Source organism: Triturus cristatus, chromosome 11 (assembly GCF_964204655.1).
Source record: "Triturus cristatus chromosome 11, aTriCri1.1, whole genome shotgun sequence".
In the NCBI taxonomy this organism is placed as follows: domain Eukaryota; kingdom Metazoa; phylum Chordata; class Amphibia; order Caudata; family Salamandridae; genus Triturus; species Triturus cristatus.
Window position 1 is genome coordinate 556,821,707 of NC_140594.1, and position 17,067 is coordinate 556,838,773.

Below are 17,067 nucleotides of genomic sequence, written 5' to 3' on the forward strand. Positions count from 1 at the left end.
CCACTTGTCAAATTCCGCTGCCCCTGCAGTGTACCCAGAAAATCGGCATCCCATAGAGGAGTCGCCTCTGTATCCATGTGTTTCCATCCGACGAATATCATGGCTGTTTGCCAGAGTTGTACTACTGTCCGCATGGGGTCTGGGAAGGTTTTCATTTTTTCTTGAATGTCTTCAGGTTGGGAAAGCCACTTGTGTCTGAGTTCCAAGGTTGTGCACTGAGCTCCCTGATGAAACGTCATATCTCTTTAAGATGATCGCTAGTGGCTAAAACATTTGCAAGCATTGTACATGTATTGTTTTGGAATCATGCGCCATAAAATATCGCTTTACGGATAGAATCAACTGTGACACCACAAAAGCTGTATTTAATGTTGATGTGGGCCATATAGATTTTAACAATAGGATTGCTGCTTTACAGGTTTATTTAATGTTCTCAACAATGTCTATTATTTTATGAACGTGGTTGTTGAAGCCTTTATTGTCAATATAAATTATGTAAGTTCATTATGGTATTTACAGTGGCCCAGAAGCCTCACAACTGAATTTCATGTTTGTGGTGATATCAGTGCATTTCTAGAACAGCAACAGAAGCCTTTCTCCTCATTATGGATTATCTTCAAGTACATCCATATGTTGACTGTGGACCTGACGTGTGTCAGGATATGCCTTGACTTGTCATTGAAACTGCAGCAGCCGTTCACCACCATGTGATGCAAAATGTGTGGGTACATAAGCAACACCTTGTCTGCTCATAACCATTACACCCTGATAGTCGAGTATTCAAAAATAAAATGATCCTGTTGCAGTTGCATTTTCCCATATGTTATAGCAATCAAGCTCAATGAAGAACAACCTGGGCTAGCTTGTCGCACAACCAGTCATGTTACGTCATTATTTGCAGATTGCTTTGGAACTTCTAAAGCTGGTGATGATGCCAGGTCTCATAATGAGTGGCTAATGTCCTGTCTGGCTAAAGTCTGTATATGTATTTTGTATAACCCTGGGCGTAGTTCGCAAAGTTGCACTACGCGAAGCTACGCAAAGTGCACTTCGCACTACGCGAGCTATGCGTAGCACATCGCGAACTGCGTAGTACCCTGTTCGCACTGTGCAAGATGCCGTTTTCAATGATTGCACAGTGCGGACAAGCATCCGGCACTATGCAATCATTGAAAACGACATCTTGCACAGTGCGAGCTGTAGTTTTCTGCTGCTCGAGTAGATTTTTACTCGAGCGGCAGATTTCTCAACGCGGACTGGTAGTTTCTCATCGCGAGCAAACGCGACCACTCGCAATGAGAAACCTGACCTCCTCGCGTTGAGAATCTCGCCGGGATGTTCATTTTCCATGCTCGCGATCGGCAACTTGATGTTGCTGATCGCGAACTAGTAAAAAGTCTCGCCGGGATGTCATTTTGCATGCTCGCGGTCGCCAACTTGATGTTGAGGACCGCGAGCAAGCAAAAAATGACCGCTGCACTACGCAATGCTACGCTACGCATGTTTGCACTGTGCTACGTGCAATTCGCGTAGTGCGAAGTAGCGCAAACTTCGCAAACTACGCAAGCGTAGCGTAGCTTTGCCCAGGCTTAATTTTGTACTGGCCAAAGAATAGCTTAGACTTGACTGTCCAAATGATCAGGACAGCTTACTATTACTTTCCACAAATGCAGCTACAGTAACCTAGAGATCTACATACATCCTTATGTTGTAGGTTTGTCTGATGATTTGATATTGCAAATAAAGTGTCAGGTGTAAGTTACTTCACAAATACACATATTCATTCTCGCAGTCCAAGGACCTTTTTTGGAAACAACATCTTTTTCTGGAATGATTCTTCGTGGCCTAGTGATTCTGGTCCCTGTCCATTTCCAGTTTGAACAGTGAGAAATCTTGAGGTCTATTTCTCTGGACAGATCAACCATATCACATCTTTGTGTTTTTATCTTATGAAGATACCAAAAATGGTTTTTCTATTCATCCCATTTGATATACAGAAAATGGTAATAGTTGCCTTGTTTTGTCTAAGAAAGACTATTGCTATGCTCTGTAGTTGGGAATAGATAAATGTCTTCAATCAAAGCTTCAATCCCTGCAGAACGCAGCAGCTCGTCTGCTTCTAAAAATCCCCAAATCTGGTTCTATATTGAATAGCATTAGGGACCTCCAGTGGTTGCCTGTTTAGGATAGGGTAAAATGCAATGAATTGTGCAGTGTACACAAGGCAATGCATGGATTTGGACCTCTTGTCTTTCAGAAAAAGCTTTGCTTGGCATGTCCCTCGACGTGACCTAAGATCTTTCAAGGCTCGGCTGGTGGTTATTCCTAGGGTAAAGAAGTCTAAGTTGGGTGGCAGAAGTCTTTCCTACTTGACTTGTAAGCTATGGAACTCCATGCCTTTTTCCCTGAGGTCTCAAACGAACACGCTGTGGTCAGAAAATCTATGAAGACTTGGTTCTTTGTTTCCAGTGTTATGTTTCCTCTCCTACCAGATTTGTGACAGCATGTTAGTGCTAAGACGCCTCGGCATTCATGCACTTTAGAAAAACATAACTTACTTACCTACTTACCTTTATTATGGTAATCGTGGTAATCTCAAATCATGGAGGCAACTGCTAGCATTTAATCATTTAGAATACGATGAATCTCAACTAGTATGTTTCAAGCAAACAACATATACTGATGTTTTTTCATTTCAATTTCAGGAATTGTTGCTGTCCTTTTTTGTGGCGTGACTCAGGCTCATTACACCTACAACAACCTATCAACAGATTCTAAAATGAGAACTAAACAGGTAACCTTGCTAAAGAATAAAATCTCTGTAAGCATCAAGTGGGTAAATATGTATTTTTCTGATCATTCATGCATATCGCATTTTGGCTTCTAGAGGTCTCTTTAGAAATCTCTGTATTCTCTCGAACCATAAAAGAAAGCGGCTCTGCATGCTATGCAAATACATAGCAGGCAAAACTCACACTTAGTTTTAGACATTTTATTCTCAGACCGTTTTCTAAAATGGTCAGCCGTCCGGACGCATGATAACACATAATGAACCGCATGGTCTTGTTACTCAGTCACTGAACATGTCAGTGCAAGGGACTGCTGGCACTCTGCCCCCATTTCACCTGGTGTACTGGGCTCTTTCTTTTTGTCAGTGATTCCGTCCACAGATCAGCCAGCCGGCCTGGGTCTCCCCACATGTAGACAAACGTTTTACCTTTACTAAGTCTTATGCTTTTCATGTCCTGGTCATGGTTGGTCCATTTAATAACTTGTAATGACTTGTGGTGGTGGGGTGTTAGCCTGTTGACTGCAGATCCCCCCTCCCTTTTAAGTCCTGATGAAGACCCAGGTATTTGTTACAGATGTGGGCTGAAATGTGAAGTAGTCCTTTTATACTGTTTAGGACTGATCACTTGTTTGTAGACCTGAAAATATTATTCCAGTCTGACTTTGTATTGCAAAATAAATGTACAGCCATGTTTTTTGGTTTAGTTTATGTGGTGATCACACTTAAAGCTTTCCTCTTCACACTTGTTCACATGTAGGGCTCTCTACTGCCACCTTAATCACAATCGTAGCGCCTTGACTATGTATTGATATGACCAAATTCTTGTTGTTTAATAAAAATTACTTCATTACATATTTCACAATCCAGAAAGCCCCTTATTTCTGCTCTTCAGTTCTGAAAAAGATATTGAATAATTCATTTCTTGATATGATACAAGTTACACACATTCATATGATACATGAAACAGACTGCTGATATCCACCGAGTAGTTCACTATCTGAAATAAATCTGTAGGGGCCACTCCTCTGGGAGTCTTATGCGCACACTCACATTCAAAAGGAACAAATGGTTGCCCTTTTTGTTTTTTATGCATGCATTTTTGGTACAGCAAGGTAAACCTGATTACATACATCAGTGGTGGTCCTTGGGGAGTGACCATGCCAGACTGTCAGGATAACCAGAGACCTTGTACGTGCTTCCCTCCTGCAACGGATCCCTGTAGTAGATTTATCTCAAGTGAAAAGCCTCAATATATGAGTTGATCATCGATCAACGCTGCAGAGACGAACACCAGATGTAAAGAACCCGATTGATCTTCGACTGTGTATTTTATGGTCTTCCAGCCGATTTGAAATGCAGATGTAAAAACATTATTGCACTGAAAGACCAGTGACAAAAATGTCATTGTTCCATTATTTTAGTAAATCTTAAATTCAGCATCAGAATGTGGTTGATGGAAAGATACTATGAAGCCTGTTAGAACTAATAAGTAATAGAATATGTGCGGTGGTGTGAAATTCTATAGTAAATCTGACGTAATGAATGCATGTATTGTTATAGAGATCTAGTCATATGGATTACAGGTAGTAGTGATCATGGGAACTTGTGATTTATGGAGGGAAAGTTGCACGTCTGCACTATGTGGCAAGACTTGCCACAAATATACAAACTGTAAATGTCTTTATTTATCCATCCATTTGAAATCTCTAAGGAATCTGAATTATTTTACTTTCCAACCCCGCCCAGTACATTCTTATTTAGCTGAAAGTAACAATGTAGCAGTACATTGTCCAGAGGTAATTCAATGGTTAGATATTCAGTAAAAACGCTTGTGTAATTGTTGTGTTTCTTAAGTGAAAGTGTAATTTGATCTCTAGGTGGACAGTAAGCTTGAAATGTGATGAAAAATGGAAATATCACAATGAAAGCCACTTTAGGAAACGTACAGTCATTAGCAATGAAAAAGAGAACCCGTATTTAGCCGCCATGTTTCTGAATCTTTGTGGCCAGATAGCCAACAGGCTAAATAGCGGTTTGGCTCACCATGTGACGTAGTGAAGTGCTGCTTTTTCACTTGCAGAAGATGCTTTTCGTGGGAGAGGTCCAGTGTTAGAAACCTTGATGAAAAAGGGTCCATTCATTCTTTGTTTACTCATTATAAAGCCCCTTTGGGGATTTTTACAGTAAGTGGTCTCTGCTAGTTCGAGCTGTGACATGTTGTTTTTTGGATATTGTATTACATTTATCGAGCTGGCAAAATAGGGAAAATACCAACTGACAGCAACAGACACAATGGTGACGTCAGTAATAATTCATCGGATGCAACTGCAATCAACAGGAGTCTTCTTCATAGCAGTTTAGTCAATTAAAGAAAATCCAGTAACTGAATCAAGTAGAAGCCATTTGTAACTGGCAAATTGTAACTGTCCCCTCTTCCTAAATTCTATAATCCTTGGGTCTTTTAAATATAGCTTTGTTGCAGTTACTGAAAGGGGCTTTTATTCTTTGACAACGGGGTTGAGCTGGTTTCGCTGGGTGCTTCCTTGCTATTTGATCCAGAAGTGCCTGTGTCAAGAACGAAAGTTTTGGCATGATATTGAACTTCCTGGGTTAATGCTGCTCAAGTTTAGTCCCTGACTGCGTCAGCATCATATGGTGTCTCATCGTAAAAAAACTCCGGGCTGTAAAAACAAAACGGCACCCAAGAACTTTTTAAGGCGTGTTCACCTCCCTGCAGCATCATATTAAAAAAATATGAATATAGCTAAATTATCTATGTAAAAAACAGACCACACAGTACCCTGAGCTTTTTCCACCAATGAACAATTTATGATTTCAAGTGTAATTCTTTCCTGCTTATACATACCCACATGCCAACATAATACCACCAAAAATGGTCCGGAGATGTGGGAAAGAGGTAGAGGTGCAGACAGCATAATAATAATTTTGACTGGATTTTCTGGTTGTAGTTTAATTTTGATTTGATAATTTTTGTACAATGGCATAATCTGTTTTTGATGTACACACCAGAAATGCGTGTCGCTTTCAGCGGGTTTGGAAGAGACAAAATGACTTTATTCATCTGCCTTAGAGCTTGATGGTGCTCCATGGAACAATATTCCTGCTAATTCAATGGAGTATTATGTTCCAATAGTGGTGTAAGGTATTATCTTCGGGATGCAACAAGGTGTAAGCAAATTCGCCGATACTCCTTCTTGAGGAAAAGTCCTGAGAACGGTTGCTCGTCTACTTACCTCAAGAGGCCCATTCCTTAATATAGGAGGGTCACTAGTATTTGAACTACACCCCACACATAGGGAATCTCCTTTCCCAGAGAAGATTAGGTATATTTCTATAGTTTCTGATGAAATGCCATTAATCCTTTGGCACAAAACATGTCGGTCACAAATGCCATCTCATTTAACTTTTTATTTACTCTGTACCAAAGAAAGGCTACTTAAAAGAGAATACTAGGAACATTATTTTCTGTGGTTTCTCAATTTTTCTTATTAACCTTGACATAGACCTATTTCTTTTATAAAATAATACGTTTTAGTATCTATAGTCAATTTTATTTACACTACACCATTTTTCCAGTTCAGTTGCTGGGACTCATCAGCACACCCAGACTCCATCTGGTATAAAAAGATCTCTGGCAAAGAGTCGCCTCGAGGGGCCCGTTGGGCTTTGTAGCACCAGCCCAACAAGGAGCAAGGCCCAGTGATGAAGCATGCCACTCTCTGGTGGGTGAGGCATGTGCTCCAATGATCAGGCACTCCTAGTGAATCAATGGGTTCCTGGTATTTAATATACTACCATGAACCATTATCGGAACAGGATACACCACTGGATTTGCTGCAGGATAGGTGAATGTATACTTGACCGTAATATTGCCATAACCCCAACGATTAAGATAAAAAATTGCTGCACATGATTGAAACTGAATAAAGTGGGACAGTTTGAAATTTTATTATTGAAACTGTACATAATTAGGAAAAAGGCTCTTCATACAATTTATCATCTATTGTAATCAACATGCTTCAAGAAAATAATTGAGTTAAATCTATATATTTTTTTTAAAAAGATATTTTTATTGGATTTTGTCATAAAACACAACAAGTAAAACAATACAACCCCTGATCTAACCCCCTTAAAGACCCACGAGGATGCAAACCTGGAGAATGTTAGTATCTGACCAGTTCAATCTACAAACAGAAAAAAAGGGAGCATGTTTATTTGCACAAGTCCCAAGGGTTCTTCAGCATGTCCAACCCCAGCCCAAACTTTCCAAGGGTTCACCTCCCCCTCCTCTTCCCTCCCTCCCGGTCATACATCACCCTCTGTATCCCAACAATCCCATATCTCTCCACACTTCCTGGGGCAACCCCTCGCCCGGTAGATTGGCTCCTCCGCCCGTCTACACCACTCCATATTGGACTCCCATGCCTGCACCGTCGGCAGCAATGATCCATTCTAGTTGCGCACCACATCCCTCCTGGCCACCGCCAGTGCCACATTACAAAACAGAAGTGTGAATCTATCAAGTGTCACCTCCCGTCAGATACCCAAGCAAACCAATCAGTTGGTGAGCACAAGGGCCCCCTCCAGGACGTTTGCGAGTCTGCCCTGAAATCCCTCCCAGACCGGCTGCACCAACGATTACCTCCAGAGCATGTGCACCAATGTACCTTGTTGACCACAGCCCCTCAAGCAGCGGTCAGAGTGACCCTTCCCATCACCAGGAGCTGTATACGCATGTATTACGCTCTGTGCAGTAGCATCAACTGAATGAGCCGGAACCCCACCCAGATAGCCGCTTCCGCAGGGTATATAAATGCCACCTCCCTCTCATCATCCTTCATGTGCCCCAAATCCTCCTTCCAACGATCATGCAGCAGCTGCAATGGGCCTGCATGTTACTAGGCAGTGTGGAAAACAGCTGGGAGACAGCGCGTTGATTTAGCGGAGCCACCAATGCCCCAAACTGCATGGGGCTCTCATCCACCATGTCCTCTGAGCCGGGAATCTTCCTCTGTATGATCGCCCTAATCTGCAGATAACGCAGAAACTGCCCCCTCAGCATCTCGTATTGCTCGCGCAGATCTGCAAAGGTCGGCCAATCCTTATCCCCCCAAAAGTCCCCAACCTTGGAGAGGCCAATCAAGTCCCAGCCATGGTACCCCGAGCGAGTCCCATAGCGGTGTCTCCATGGTCACTCGATCCATCCAGCCAACCCTGCGCGTCGCTCGCTGCCAAGTTTACACCAACGTGGCAGTTGGCTCCTCCAAAAGGGTGATCACCCTCCCTGCGCCATAACTTCAACACACAAAACCATAAGGATTCCAACGCTCGCTGGTCTGCCCTTAGCGATGACTCAACCTGATCTGCAAAGGACCAATCGTTAACCAGCAACATGCGGCCAACCAAAAATTCAAATGCAAATCCGGGAGGGCTATGCCTCTGTCCTCCAGTCAGCACACCAGTGTTTCAAGCACAATCCTCGGGACACCGATCCCACAAAAGAACCGCACATTCGCCTCCACCATGCGAATAAAGTCCCAGAACCTTGAATACAAAGTTTTGTACCACATAGAGGAACTTGAGGAGATAGATCATCTTATAAAAGTTGCCCATGTTCCTGTGGAATTTCTGCAAAATCCGCCCATCATTCTTCTCCTAGAAAACCATGAGATCAAACACATAGAAACCCCAAATACATAAACTAAAGGTTGGAACAAAGCAACTAGTAGTTTGAATCCCACGTGGCATCCCTTTTCTACAATGGGTAAGCTACTGATTTGTTCCAGTTGACTGTAATACCGGAAAAAACCCAGAAGGAGCGCAGGATCTCGATGACGCTTGGAAGCGAGCGGTCTGGGTACTCCAAATAGAGCAAGATGCCGTCCGCATACAAAGAAATCATGTCCTCCCAATCCTCATCCAAGCGAAGGGCCCGCGGTGGTCCCAGTGGAACCAAGCTGCCCTCAGCTCCATCGCCACAGAAAAAACAGCAGGGAAAGAGGGCAACTCTGCCTGGTAACCCAACCCAACTCAAACTCCTCCAACAGCACTGCATCCAACCACACTCTTGCAGTCGGGTCCTGGTACAGGAGCTGCAACCATGCCTGGAAGCCCAGTCCAAACCCCATTCACTGCAGAAGAGCCCACAGGTATGGCCACTCCACAGAATCAAATGCCTTCTCGGTGTCCAGTACTAAGAGAAGAGCCGGTTCCCCAATACCCAGTCTATAAGCCAAACAACCGTAGAGCCACCAAAGATTATGATGCATGGACCTATGCGAAATAAAGACCGACTGATCCGGAGCCACCAAATCTTATATCACCAGGGCAAGGCAAATTGCCTGGACCTTGGTTGGCAGCTTAGTCTCCATGTTCAATAAGGAAATCGCTGATATGAAGCACACTCTCCTAGGGGCTTCCCTGGTTTATGAATCAATACGATTACTCCTGCTGCAAATCCCTCTGCAACACCCTCCCACACCAAACCGAGCCTCACAAAATAAAGCAAGCAGGGGTTTAAGCAATGTACTCTTAACACACTTAAAGAACTCCATGGGGAAACCGTTGGCACACAGTGTCTTCCCACTATAGAGCTGGTACAGGGCTTCCACGAACTCCCTCTTTGTAATCTCGGTCTCAAGCGACTCCCGGGCCGCTCTGCCCAAACAGGGCACAATAAGATCACTCATGAATCTCTGCATGCCCTCCTGCGCCCCCGGCTAGAGCCTCAGAGGCATACAGGCCAGAAAGATAATTGGCAAAAGCCTAAGCAATCGACACAGGTATTCTCACCCTTGCTCTGTTCACCAGACGTACTGCTGGAATCCAGCGTTGGCCCTCATCTCTTCGAACCAGCCACACCAGCATCTTCCCTACCTTGTCCCAGCCTCATACGGTCTGCTCTCACGCACCTGATACAATATCTGTGCCTCCTGATGAACCTGCTGCCTATATTCCTTTCGAGGCAGAGTCCGCCGCCAAGCCTTGTCCAGTTTTGACCGCTCCACAAACCTCTTCCTCTGACAGCCCTCTCTCCAGCTTCCTCACCTTCTGCAAACTTTCACTGTGCTTGCCCTCCACATGCCCAATCAGTTGACCCCTGAGCACTGTTTTAATGCCTCCCAGAGCACCATGCTCATAGACACTGAGCCCTCGCTTTCACAGGAAATATTGGTCCGATGCCTCCAATACACAACGGCGGGTATCCCAGTCTGTCAACTCCCACGGATTTAGCCGCCAGCCTGACCTAGTGCAGGGCCCAGGAGCCCACAGTTCCATAACCATCGGGGAAGATCTGAGCTACTCCATGTCAGGTAGGCAGTGTTACTGTATCGGAAACTCTGTGACCCCAGTACCAAAAAATAATCCAAGCGCACCAGCAAGCATTAGGCATTAGCCACATGTGAGAACTGCTGCTCCCCTGAATGCGATATCTGCCACAAGTCCTCCAACCCCATTGACTCCAGGAATGTGCGTAGCCTCAGGCAACCCCTCGGTGTCTCCCCTGACTGCACCACACACCACACAGTCCTCAGTCCCATGCAAAGTCAAATTAAGGTCCCTCCCACCAGCAACACAGCTGCCGGGCAATTCGCAATCCACTTCCCCATACTCCCCAACCCCAATGCATGCAGTCCATGGGGACAATACCAGGAAGCCACGATCAAACGCTCCCCATTCCACAGGCCGCTCACCGCCACCCAACAACCTGACGAATCCACCCATGCTGCCATAACCTGAAAGGGTGTGGACTGGCGGACCAGAATTCCAACCCCCTGGCCTCAGTGAGTGGCCCAGCGACCGAAACCTGCGCTTCCCCAAAAAGTCACAGTGGGAACCCTTTAGATCTGTCTCTTGCAGGAGGACCAGGTCTGGCACCTTCTACGCCAAATACCGCTGCACCACCCATGCTTTAATTCATTACCAAGCCCATTCATGTTCCAGGAGAGGAACCTAAGAGAGGCTCCCCAATCTACGGGAAAAGAACACATCTCCTCCAATGTCCAATTGTGCTCATCTCCTCACACCTCCCATCCATCAGCCGCCAGGTCTCCAATGTAAATACTGCCGCCGCAGCCCCTTCAAACAGCCCTTCAACCCCCCACCCTGCCAACTTGCACTGTGGTTATAGAACCACCCGGCCACCAAGGCACAAGACACCTGTAGCCCCCCCAAACTATTTATATTGCTTACCACCCTGTCCTCCAAGATTGAAGGGGCATTGTGACTCACCTCACTATATAAAGAACCGCCAGGAGACCATCACCCCCACTCACCACCACCCTATACTCACACATTCACCCCCTTCTGACAGGCCTGACGAGCTGCATTACAGCATACATCTCCTCAGATGACTTCACCCGAAGTCATGGGGGTGGCCCTCGGAGGATCCATCCCCTCATCGTCTGCCCCAGAGTTCGCCGATCCTTCCTCTGGTGGCTCGAAGGCAGGAGCCAAAGCCTCCCATTGATTTGCCATGGGTCAGAGTAGTGCATGCTGTATCTCTGTTACCACCTTGTGCTGTACGTGCCTCTGCACTTGTTGAAGCCACTCTCGACCCCCTATGCTGGCGCCACTTCGGCTACTGGTTCTGCCAGTCAGATCCTGCGGCATCAGATGCCCTGCCCCTCCATCCAGTCCCACACCTCCTTTGCCTCCGTGAAGAAGTGTGTTGTAGTGCCCACCTCCACCCTGAGCCTGGCTGGGAACAGCAAAGCGTATTTGAGTTGAAGTTGCCTCAAATGTCTCTTGACCCCCAAAAAGGACTCATGTTTATGTTGGACGATGGTCGTATAATCCGGATAAATGCTCACTGAACTATTCTCAATCCGCCTAGGCCCATGATCCAGAACAAGCTGGAGAATATGATCACAGTCCCTGAAGATCAACAAGCAAGCCATGAGGGGCAGAATCAGAGCATCTGGCCTGTGGGGATGGCCTGGAACCCTCTGCGCCCTTTCCACTGAAAATAAGGGAAGTCACATTGTTCCCAGCACCTCGGCTGCCAGCCACTGCTCCACAAACAGCCCCACAGAGAGGCTCTCCACCTTCTCTGGGACCCTTACCAATCGCACATTGTTCAAGCGAGAGTGCCCATCAGGATCCTCCACCCTTGTTGACAGGACCTCCACCTCCTTCTGCATCCATGCCAGATGCTCCTCGTGATACGCCACCAATGGATTCAGCCAGGCAGCAGTTGATTCCATATCCGTGACCCTCTCAGCGAGTATGGAGTAGCCGTCTCGCAGGAGTCCCACATCCACCACCACCGCCTTGATCTTGTGCTCCAAAGTGTCTTTTGTGTTGCAAATAGCTGCCAGAATCGTAGCCGTGTGGGATTCCAAATCCATCTCCGAGCCTAGCGAGCCACAGACATCCACCGTTGCTGCCCCTTTAACTGACATTTGTCCCCCATGCGTAGTGCTCACCATTGCGAGGGGTCAACAGTCCACTGTTGCCAGACCGCCTCTCAATCAGAATGCTGACCTCACTGCCCCTGACCGGCTCTCTAAAGGGCCAAACCCAGCAAGTCCACTGCAGGCAAGGCATAACAAAGTTAAAAATCCCCCCCTTGGGGGACGCAATCCACTGTCTCAGAGGGCCCCCCCCACCCAAGCCAGTTCATGGGGGGAGCATCCCCTCCAGCACTCCTCTCCCCACTTCACTGGGGAGTACACAGGTCTATGGGCCTTAACAGCTGCCCCAGGAGTCCACCAAGTAGTCACTGGAACCCGGGCTTCACGGGGAAACCACCACAGCAGACACCGGGAGCACTTCCCAGTCCCAGCCGCACAGGACCGGGCTGCCTCCTGCGATCCCTTTACCCTATTGCGACACCTGAACTGTGCCCGCCGTCTTTCCACGCCATCCACAAGGGGCCCTGGCTGCATTGGGCACCTGCAGCCCTTCCTCCTGACCACTGGTCACCTCCTCTACGGCCGCAGCCGGACAGGGGCTGCAGCTCTGCATCACCGCTAAAATGGCAGTCACCTACAAAGGCAGGCAGAGAGCCCAGCTCATCTGCCGCACTGCTCCTCCAGCACCGCTCTTGCTGGGGTCGCCTTTGCTCTGTCAGCCTTTCTGGCACTCTTCGGGCACTCTCCGGGCACCCCCTCTCTCCTATACAGGGGCGTAACAGAGGCCCCCGCATCCCCCAGTGCAGGGGGGCCCCGAGCTGCAGGGGCCTCCTCCGCCCAGTACTTGGGCCTTAGAGCTCCGATTTAAATCCGGAATGGGGCCCCTCCGTGTACCTTGCAGGGGGCCCCCTGAGCTTTCGTTACGCCAGTGCTCCTATAATGGTGGTCTATGTGCAGTGCCCCAGGCACACGCCGGCCACCCTTGTCACGGGCCGCAGCCCACACCAGCTTGACTCTGGTGGTCGCTAGCTCTCGCATCCAGGTCCAGACTGGCAGTAGCCGGCACTGGGCATTTCTTCGGTGGGCCGGAGGGAGGGGGGGGGGTTTGTGCCTGTGGGGGCCGGTTTTGTTACAGGTGGCCGGGATTGCAGCACTGCTGCAATATCGAGCTCCTGTAACAAACGTGGGAGCATTGCATTTCGCGAGCACCACCGCCATTCTCCCAGGCCCTGTCGGGCAGCAATCGCCAGGGCTGGTTGCTGTTCACAGTACGGCCCTGCTCGCATCCATCCCACAGCAGCCCCCAGTGCCTTCCCGGCAAATGACAATCACAGGGGAGGGGGGACAGGACCAGGGCGGATGCCACAGGATAACAGGTCCAGCCGGCCGGTGGCTTGGAGATCTTCCTTAGCCACACCCCTTAAATCTATATTTTTGGCACATTTATGCAGGTTATCTCCAAAATCAGATGCAGTTAAAAATATCCAGATGCTCATATGTGCGTGAACCACCCTTCATTATATTGTGTTTTGGGAATTGGACGTCAATCACTGTCTTTATGCACACGTCAGTTTTGCTCTGCCTAATCAAAGAAGTTTTTGACAAGCAGGCTCAGGTAGTGTTTTGGAGAGACCGGAGATTCTGCTGCAGCTCTTAACTGCACAGCACTTAGTGTACTAGAAGGGTGGATTGGAAAGTGAAACATAGCTCTACGATGGTCTCAGCTGAAATCAGAATATCACGCCTCACGCTATAGAATTTACCATAATTTGGTTTGAGATTACCTTAATGATAAAAATATTTCTCAGTGATTTCCCTGATCACAAACTTTTTTTTTTCTGAGTGGGAGCAAAACAAAAGGTTTGGACTTTGATAGCTGAACACCCCCACACCTCCAAAATAAAAGTCATCCACTGTCGGCAGGCGCGCAACACCCATTGGACTCAAGGGGCTTCAGCCCCCCCCCCCCGCCGTGTGTGGCAGCCCGGGATGAGACAGCTTCCCGGGCACACACACAGCCGCACCCGAGCACTTCACAGGTCTTTAAAAGACCATTTGCATGTTAATGAGGCCTCGCTGTTGTTTCACCCCTTCTAAGAGGCTCTGCAGTTCCACTCTGCCTATGGCTTAAAAGAGTCAGCCCCCCCCCCCCCCCCCCCGAAATTTGTTGTTAGCCCCACCCCCTCCCCTCCCCCCCCCCCCCGAAATTTGGCTCTAGTTGTGCCTCTGACTGTCGGTGGGCTGCGGGTCAGGCTGATGTTATATCCACAGACCTGAAAGAGGCGCGTCATGAGTCGAGATAGAAACTTCCTCAGGTTCTTCTAACAATGATTTCGTCCCAAGTTTACATGGACGTCATTTAGAGGTCGCCAGGGGTCGCAGCTGCGACCCTCGGCTTGCATCTTGCTATCTCTGGCAATGCCCTCGTGACCCCCATCTTCCTCGATCACAATGGCAGCGCCAGAACAAACGTATAACGGGGCTCTTTCGCTTGATACACTCTATCGAAAATACAATTTCGTTATAATGTATATCACACTTCAGAATCATTTATTTTGGGAAATGAGTACATTTTTACTTGCATGCTTTTAATTGCACGCTCTAATTAATTAAAATGTTATCCGGCTGAGAAACACCCTATTTTCAGGGATCTGTGTGCTTTAACTTGAGCCCACAGTTCAAGGCCTCTCTGTCCTGAAATATTACAGCAGCGCCCCTGCTGATCTCTTTCTGGAGACCTAGTCCCTTCTGCTAAATGTAAATGTTTCATTTGTATGGCAATGCAGGAACAGCATTCCTTTTTTGTGGCCCTGACTCATTGTATACATCAACAAGCATTGATAATGCCAATAGGACTAGATTTGAAGGCTGATATTTTCCTTTAACCATTGCCTGTTCTCTATAGAAATTGTGTTTGTAAAACGTCATTACAAAAACGATTAAACATGGCTAACTAAGCATGCACAATCATGTGTACAGACAGGTGTACATTTTCAAATGTTTTTGTAATAAAGTTTTACAAAAACCATTGAGCCACCTATCCGTGCACATGCAGGTGCGTAGGCGGCCATTTGTGAATGGCTTTTGTGATAACATTTTACAGAACCAATTTCGAAAAAGAGGAAAACAAAAAAAAACTTATAGCTGAAAGCAATTTTCTCTAAAGAAAAGAGATGTCAGAGGACTTCATTTATTACAAACCTTAGGCAAAGTAGCAATACCTAATATCAACATTTTTCCATGTCAGCCCGCCCCTTGTCCTGAAAAGATATTGGAGTCCTTTGATGTCACTTCCTGTGATGTCATTCTGGTCAAAGGGTGTGTGAAGTCACTTCCACTACTCCTGTCATTTTGGTGAATCGAATTCCATGCACTTTACCATTAAAAAATGCGCTACACAGGCAAGAGTTGGCGTGTGCACTCGCTGACAAAGTATTCTCGTGCTGCGGTCTATTATTTTCCCTGGCACGAGCCACCGTAATTGCGATAGGCGTAGACACAACAGACTGGCTCTTTAAACTCTCTGCAGTGAGGAACTAGCAATACATATCTAGCTTCTCAAGACAGTTCTTTTAAATGTATAAAGTGATTAGTTAAGGGATGTTTTGAGCCCTCTTCAGGCCAGGTTTCGCCAGAAGACTTCTACTATAGACCAGGTCTTCAGGCTGTCCCTTCTACATTGGAAAACAATACAGTTGGAGGGTGGCAGCCTCTATACTGTATTTGTAGATTTAAGGGCAGCCTTTGACCTGGTCCCACGTGGTAAGCTCTGGGAAGTCCTGGCGAACGTTGGGATGCCAGCTGACCTCCTGAATATGATCATCCGCCTCCACACAAATACCTATGCTCGTGTGAGGTGCGGTGGGCAGGGTGCACTCTCAAACAAGTTTCCCGTTGAGAGAGGGGTAAGACAGGGGTGCGTACTTGCACCGACCCTGTTCTGCCTCTTTGTCAACGGGGTCATTGACCACCTCAACGGGGTCCCCAATTCGGATGTCCCGAAGCTGGCGGGAAGGAGGGTCCCAGCAATTATGTTTGCTGATGATACCCTCCTTCTCTCCAAGTCACCTATGGGAATCCAGCGTGTCCTGGATGGTTTTGGGGACTTCTGTAGAGAGCATGGATTGGAAATAAACACTACAAAGACCAAATTCATGGCCTTCAATCCGCCACCCAGGTTCCACCGTATTCCTCGCATAGGGGAAAATATACTCGAACGAGTAAGCACCTTTGAATACCTTGGTGTTACACTCAACGAGGAATTGGGGTGGGGTCAACACCAGGAGAAAACGAGGTTGAAGCTAGTGCAACATATTGGTGGAATATTAGCAATGGTGGGGAAGAATAGGTCAACCCTTAAACCCATAGGTCCTCCTCTCCACATTTATAGGGTCCAAGCAAGAGGAGCAGTTACTTATGGGAGTGAATTATGGGGTCACAAAGTACTGGACAGCTTGACAAAGGAGGAGAATAGATTCCTCAGGTGTCTAGTAGCTCTTCCTCCGAGTACACCGCTAGTGCCTCTACGACTTGACCTAGGCATTAGACCACTGGAGGAAGAGCTGGCACTTCGTCCCGTGATCTATTGGCGTAGATTGTGGACGGTGCCCGAATTGATTCACTACAGACAGGGCCTCCAGGAAGTTCTCAGCTTCCCAAATTCGGGGAACATTCCCTGGCTTAAATTCGTAAGGAATAGTTTGATGAGCCTAGGTCTAGATGCACTATGGAATGATCCCTGTAATGCCTGTCCCAAGCTTTCCAAAAAAGCTTTAACCAAAGTGTATCATGATTCCAAGGCACCTTTACTCCGACCTTCTAATTCTTTAGGGTCTCTAACAAATCAATTCCTTCTTATGAAGAGTACTTACACCTTTGAATTGGCCTTGGACAATGTTT

General features: G+C 47.0%; 1 protein-coding gene across 1 annotated transcript in view; it reads left to right on the plus strand.

Annotated features, from left to right (window-relative positions):
- Window positions 1–17,067, plus strand: part of SLC9A9 (solute carrier family 9 member A9) — a 2,902,095-nt gene that overhangs the window by 1,068,360 nt on the left and 1,816,668 nt on the right. Inside the window, exon 9 of the mRNA XM_085633573.1 lies at window positions 2,706–2,794. Coding sequence (XP_085489699.1) covers window positions 2,706–2,794 — 89 coding nt within the window. The remainder of the gene's footprint in view (window positions 1–2,705; window positions 2,795–17,067) is intronic.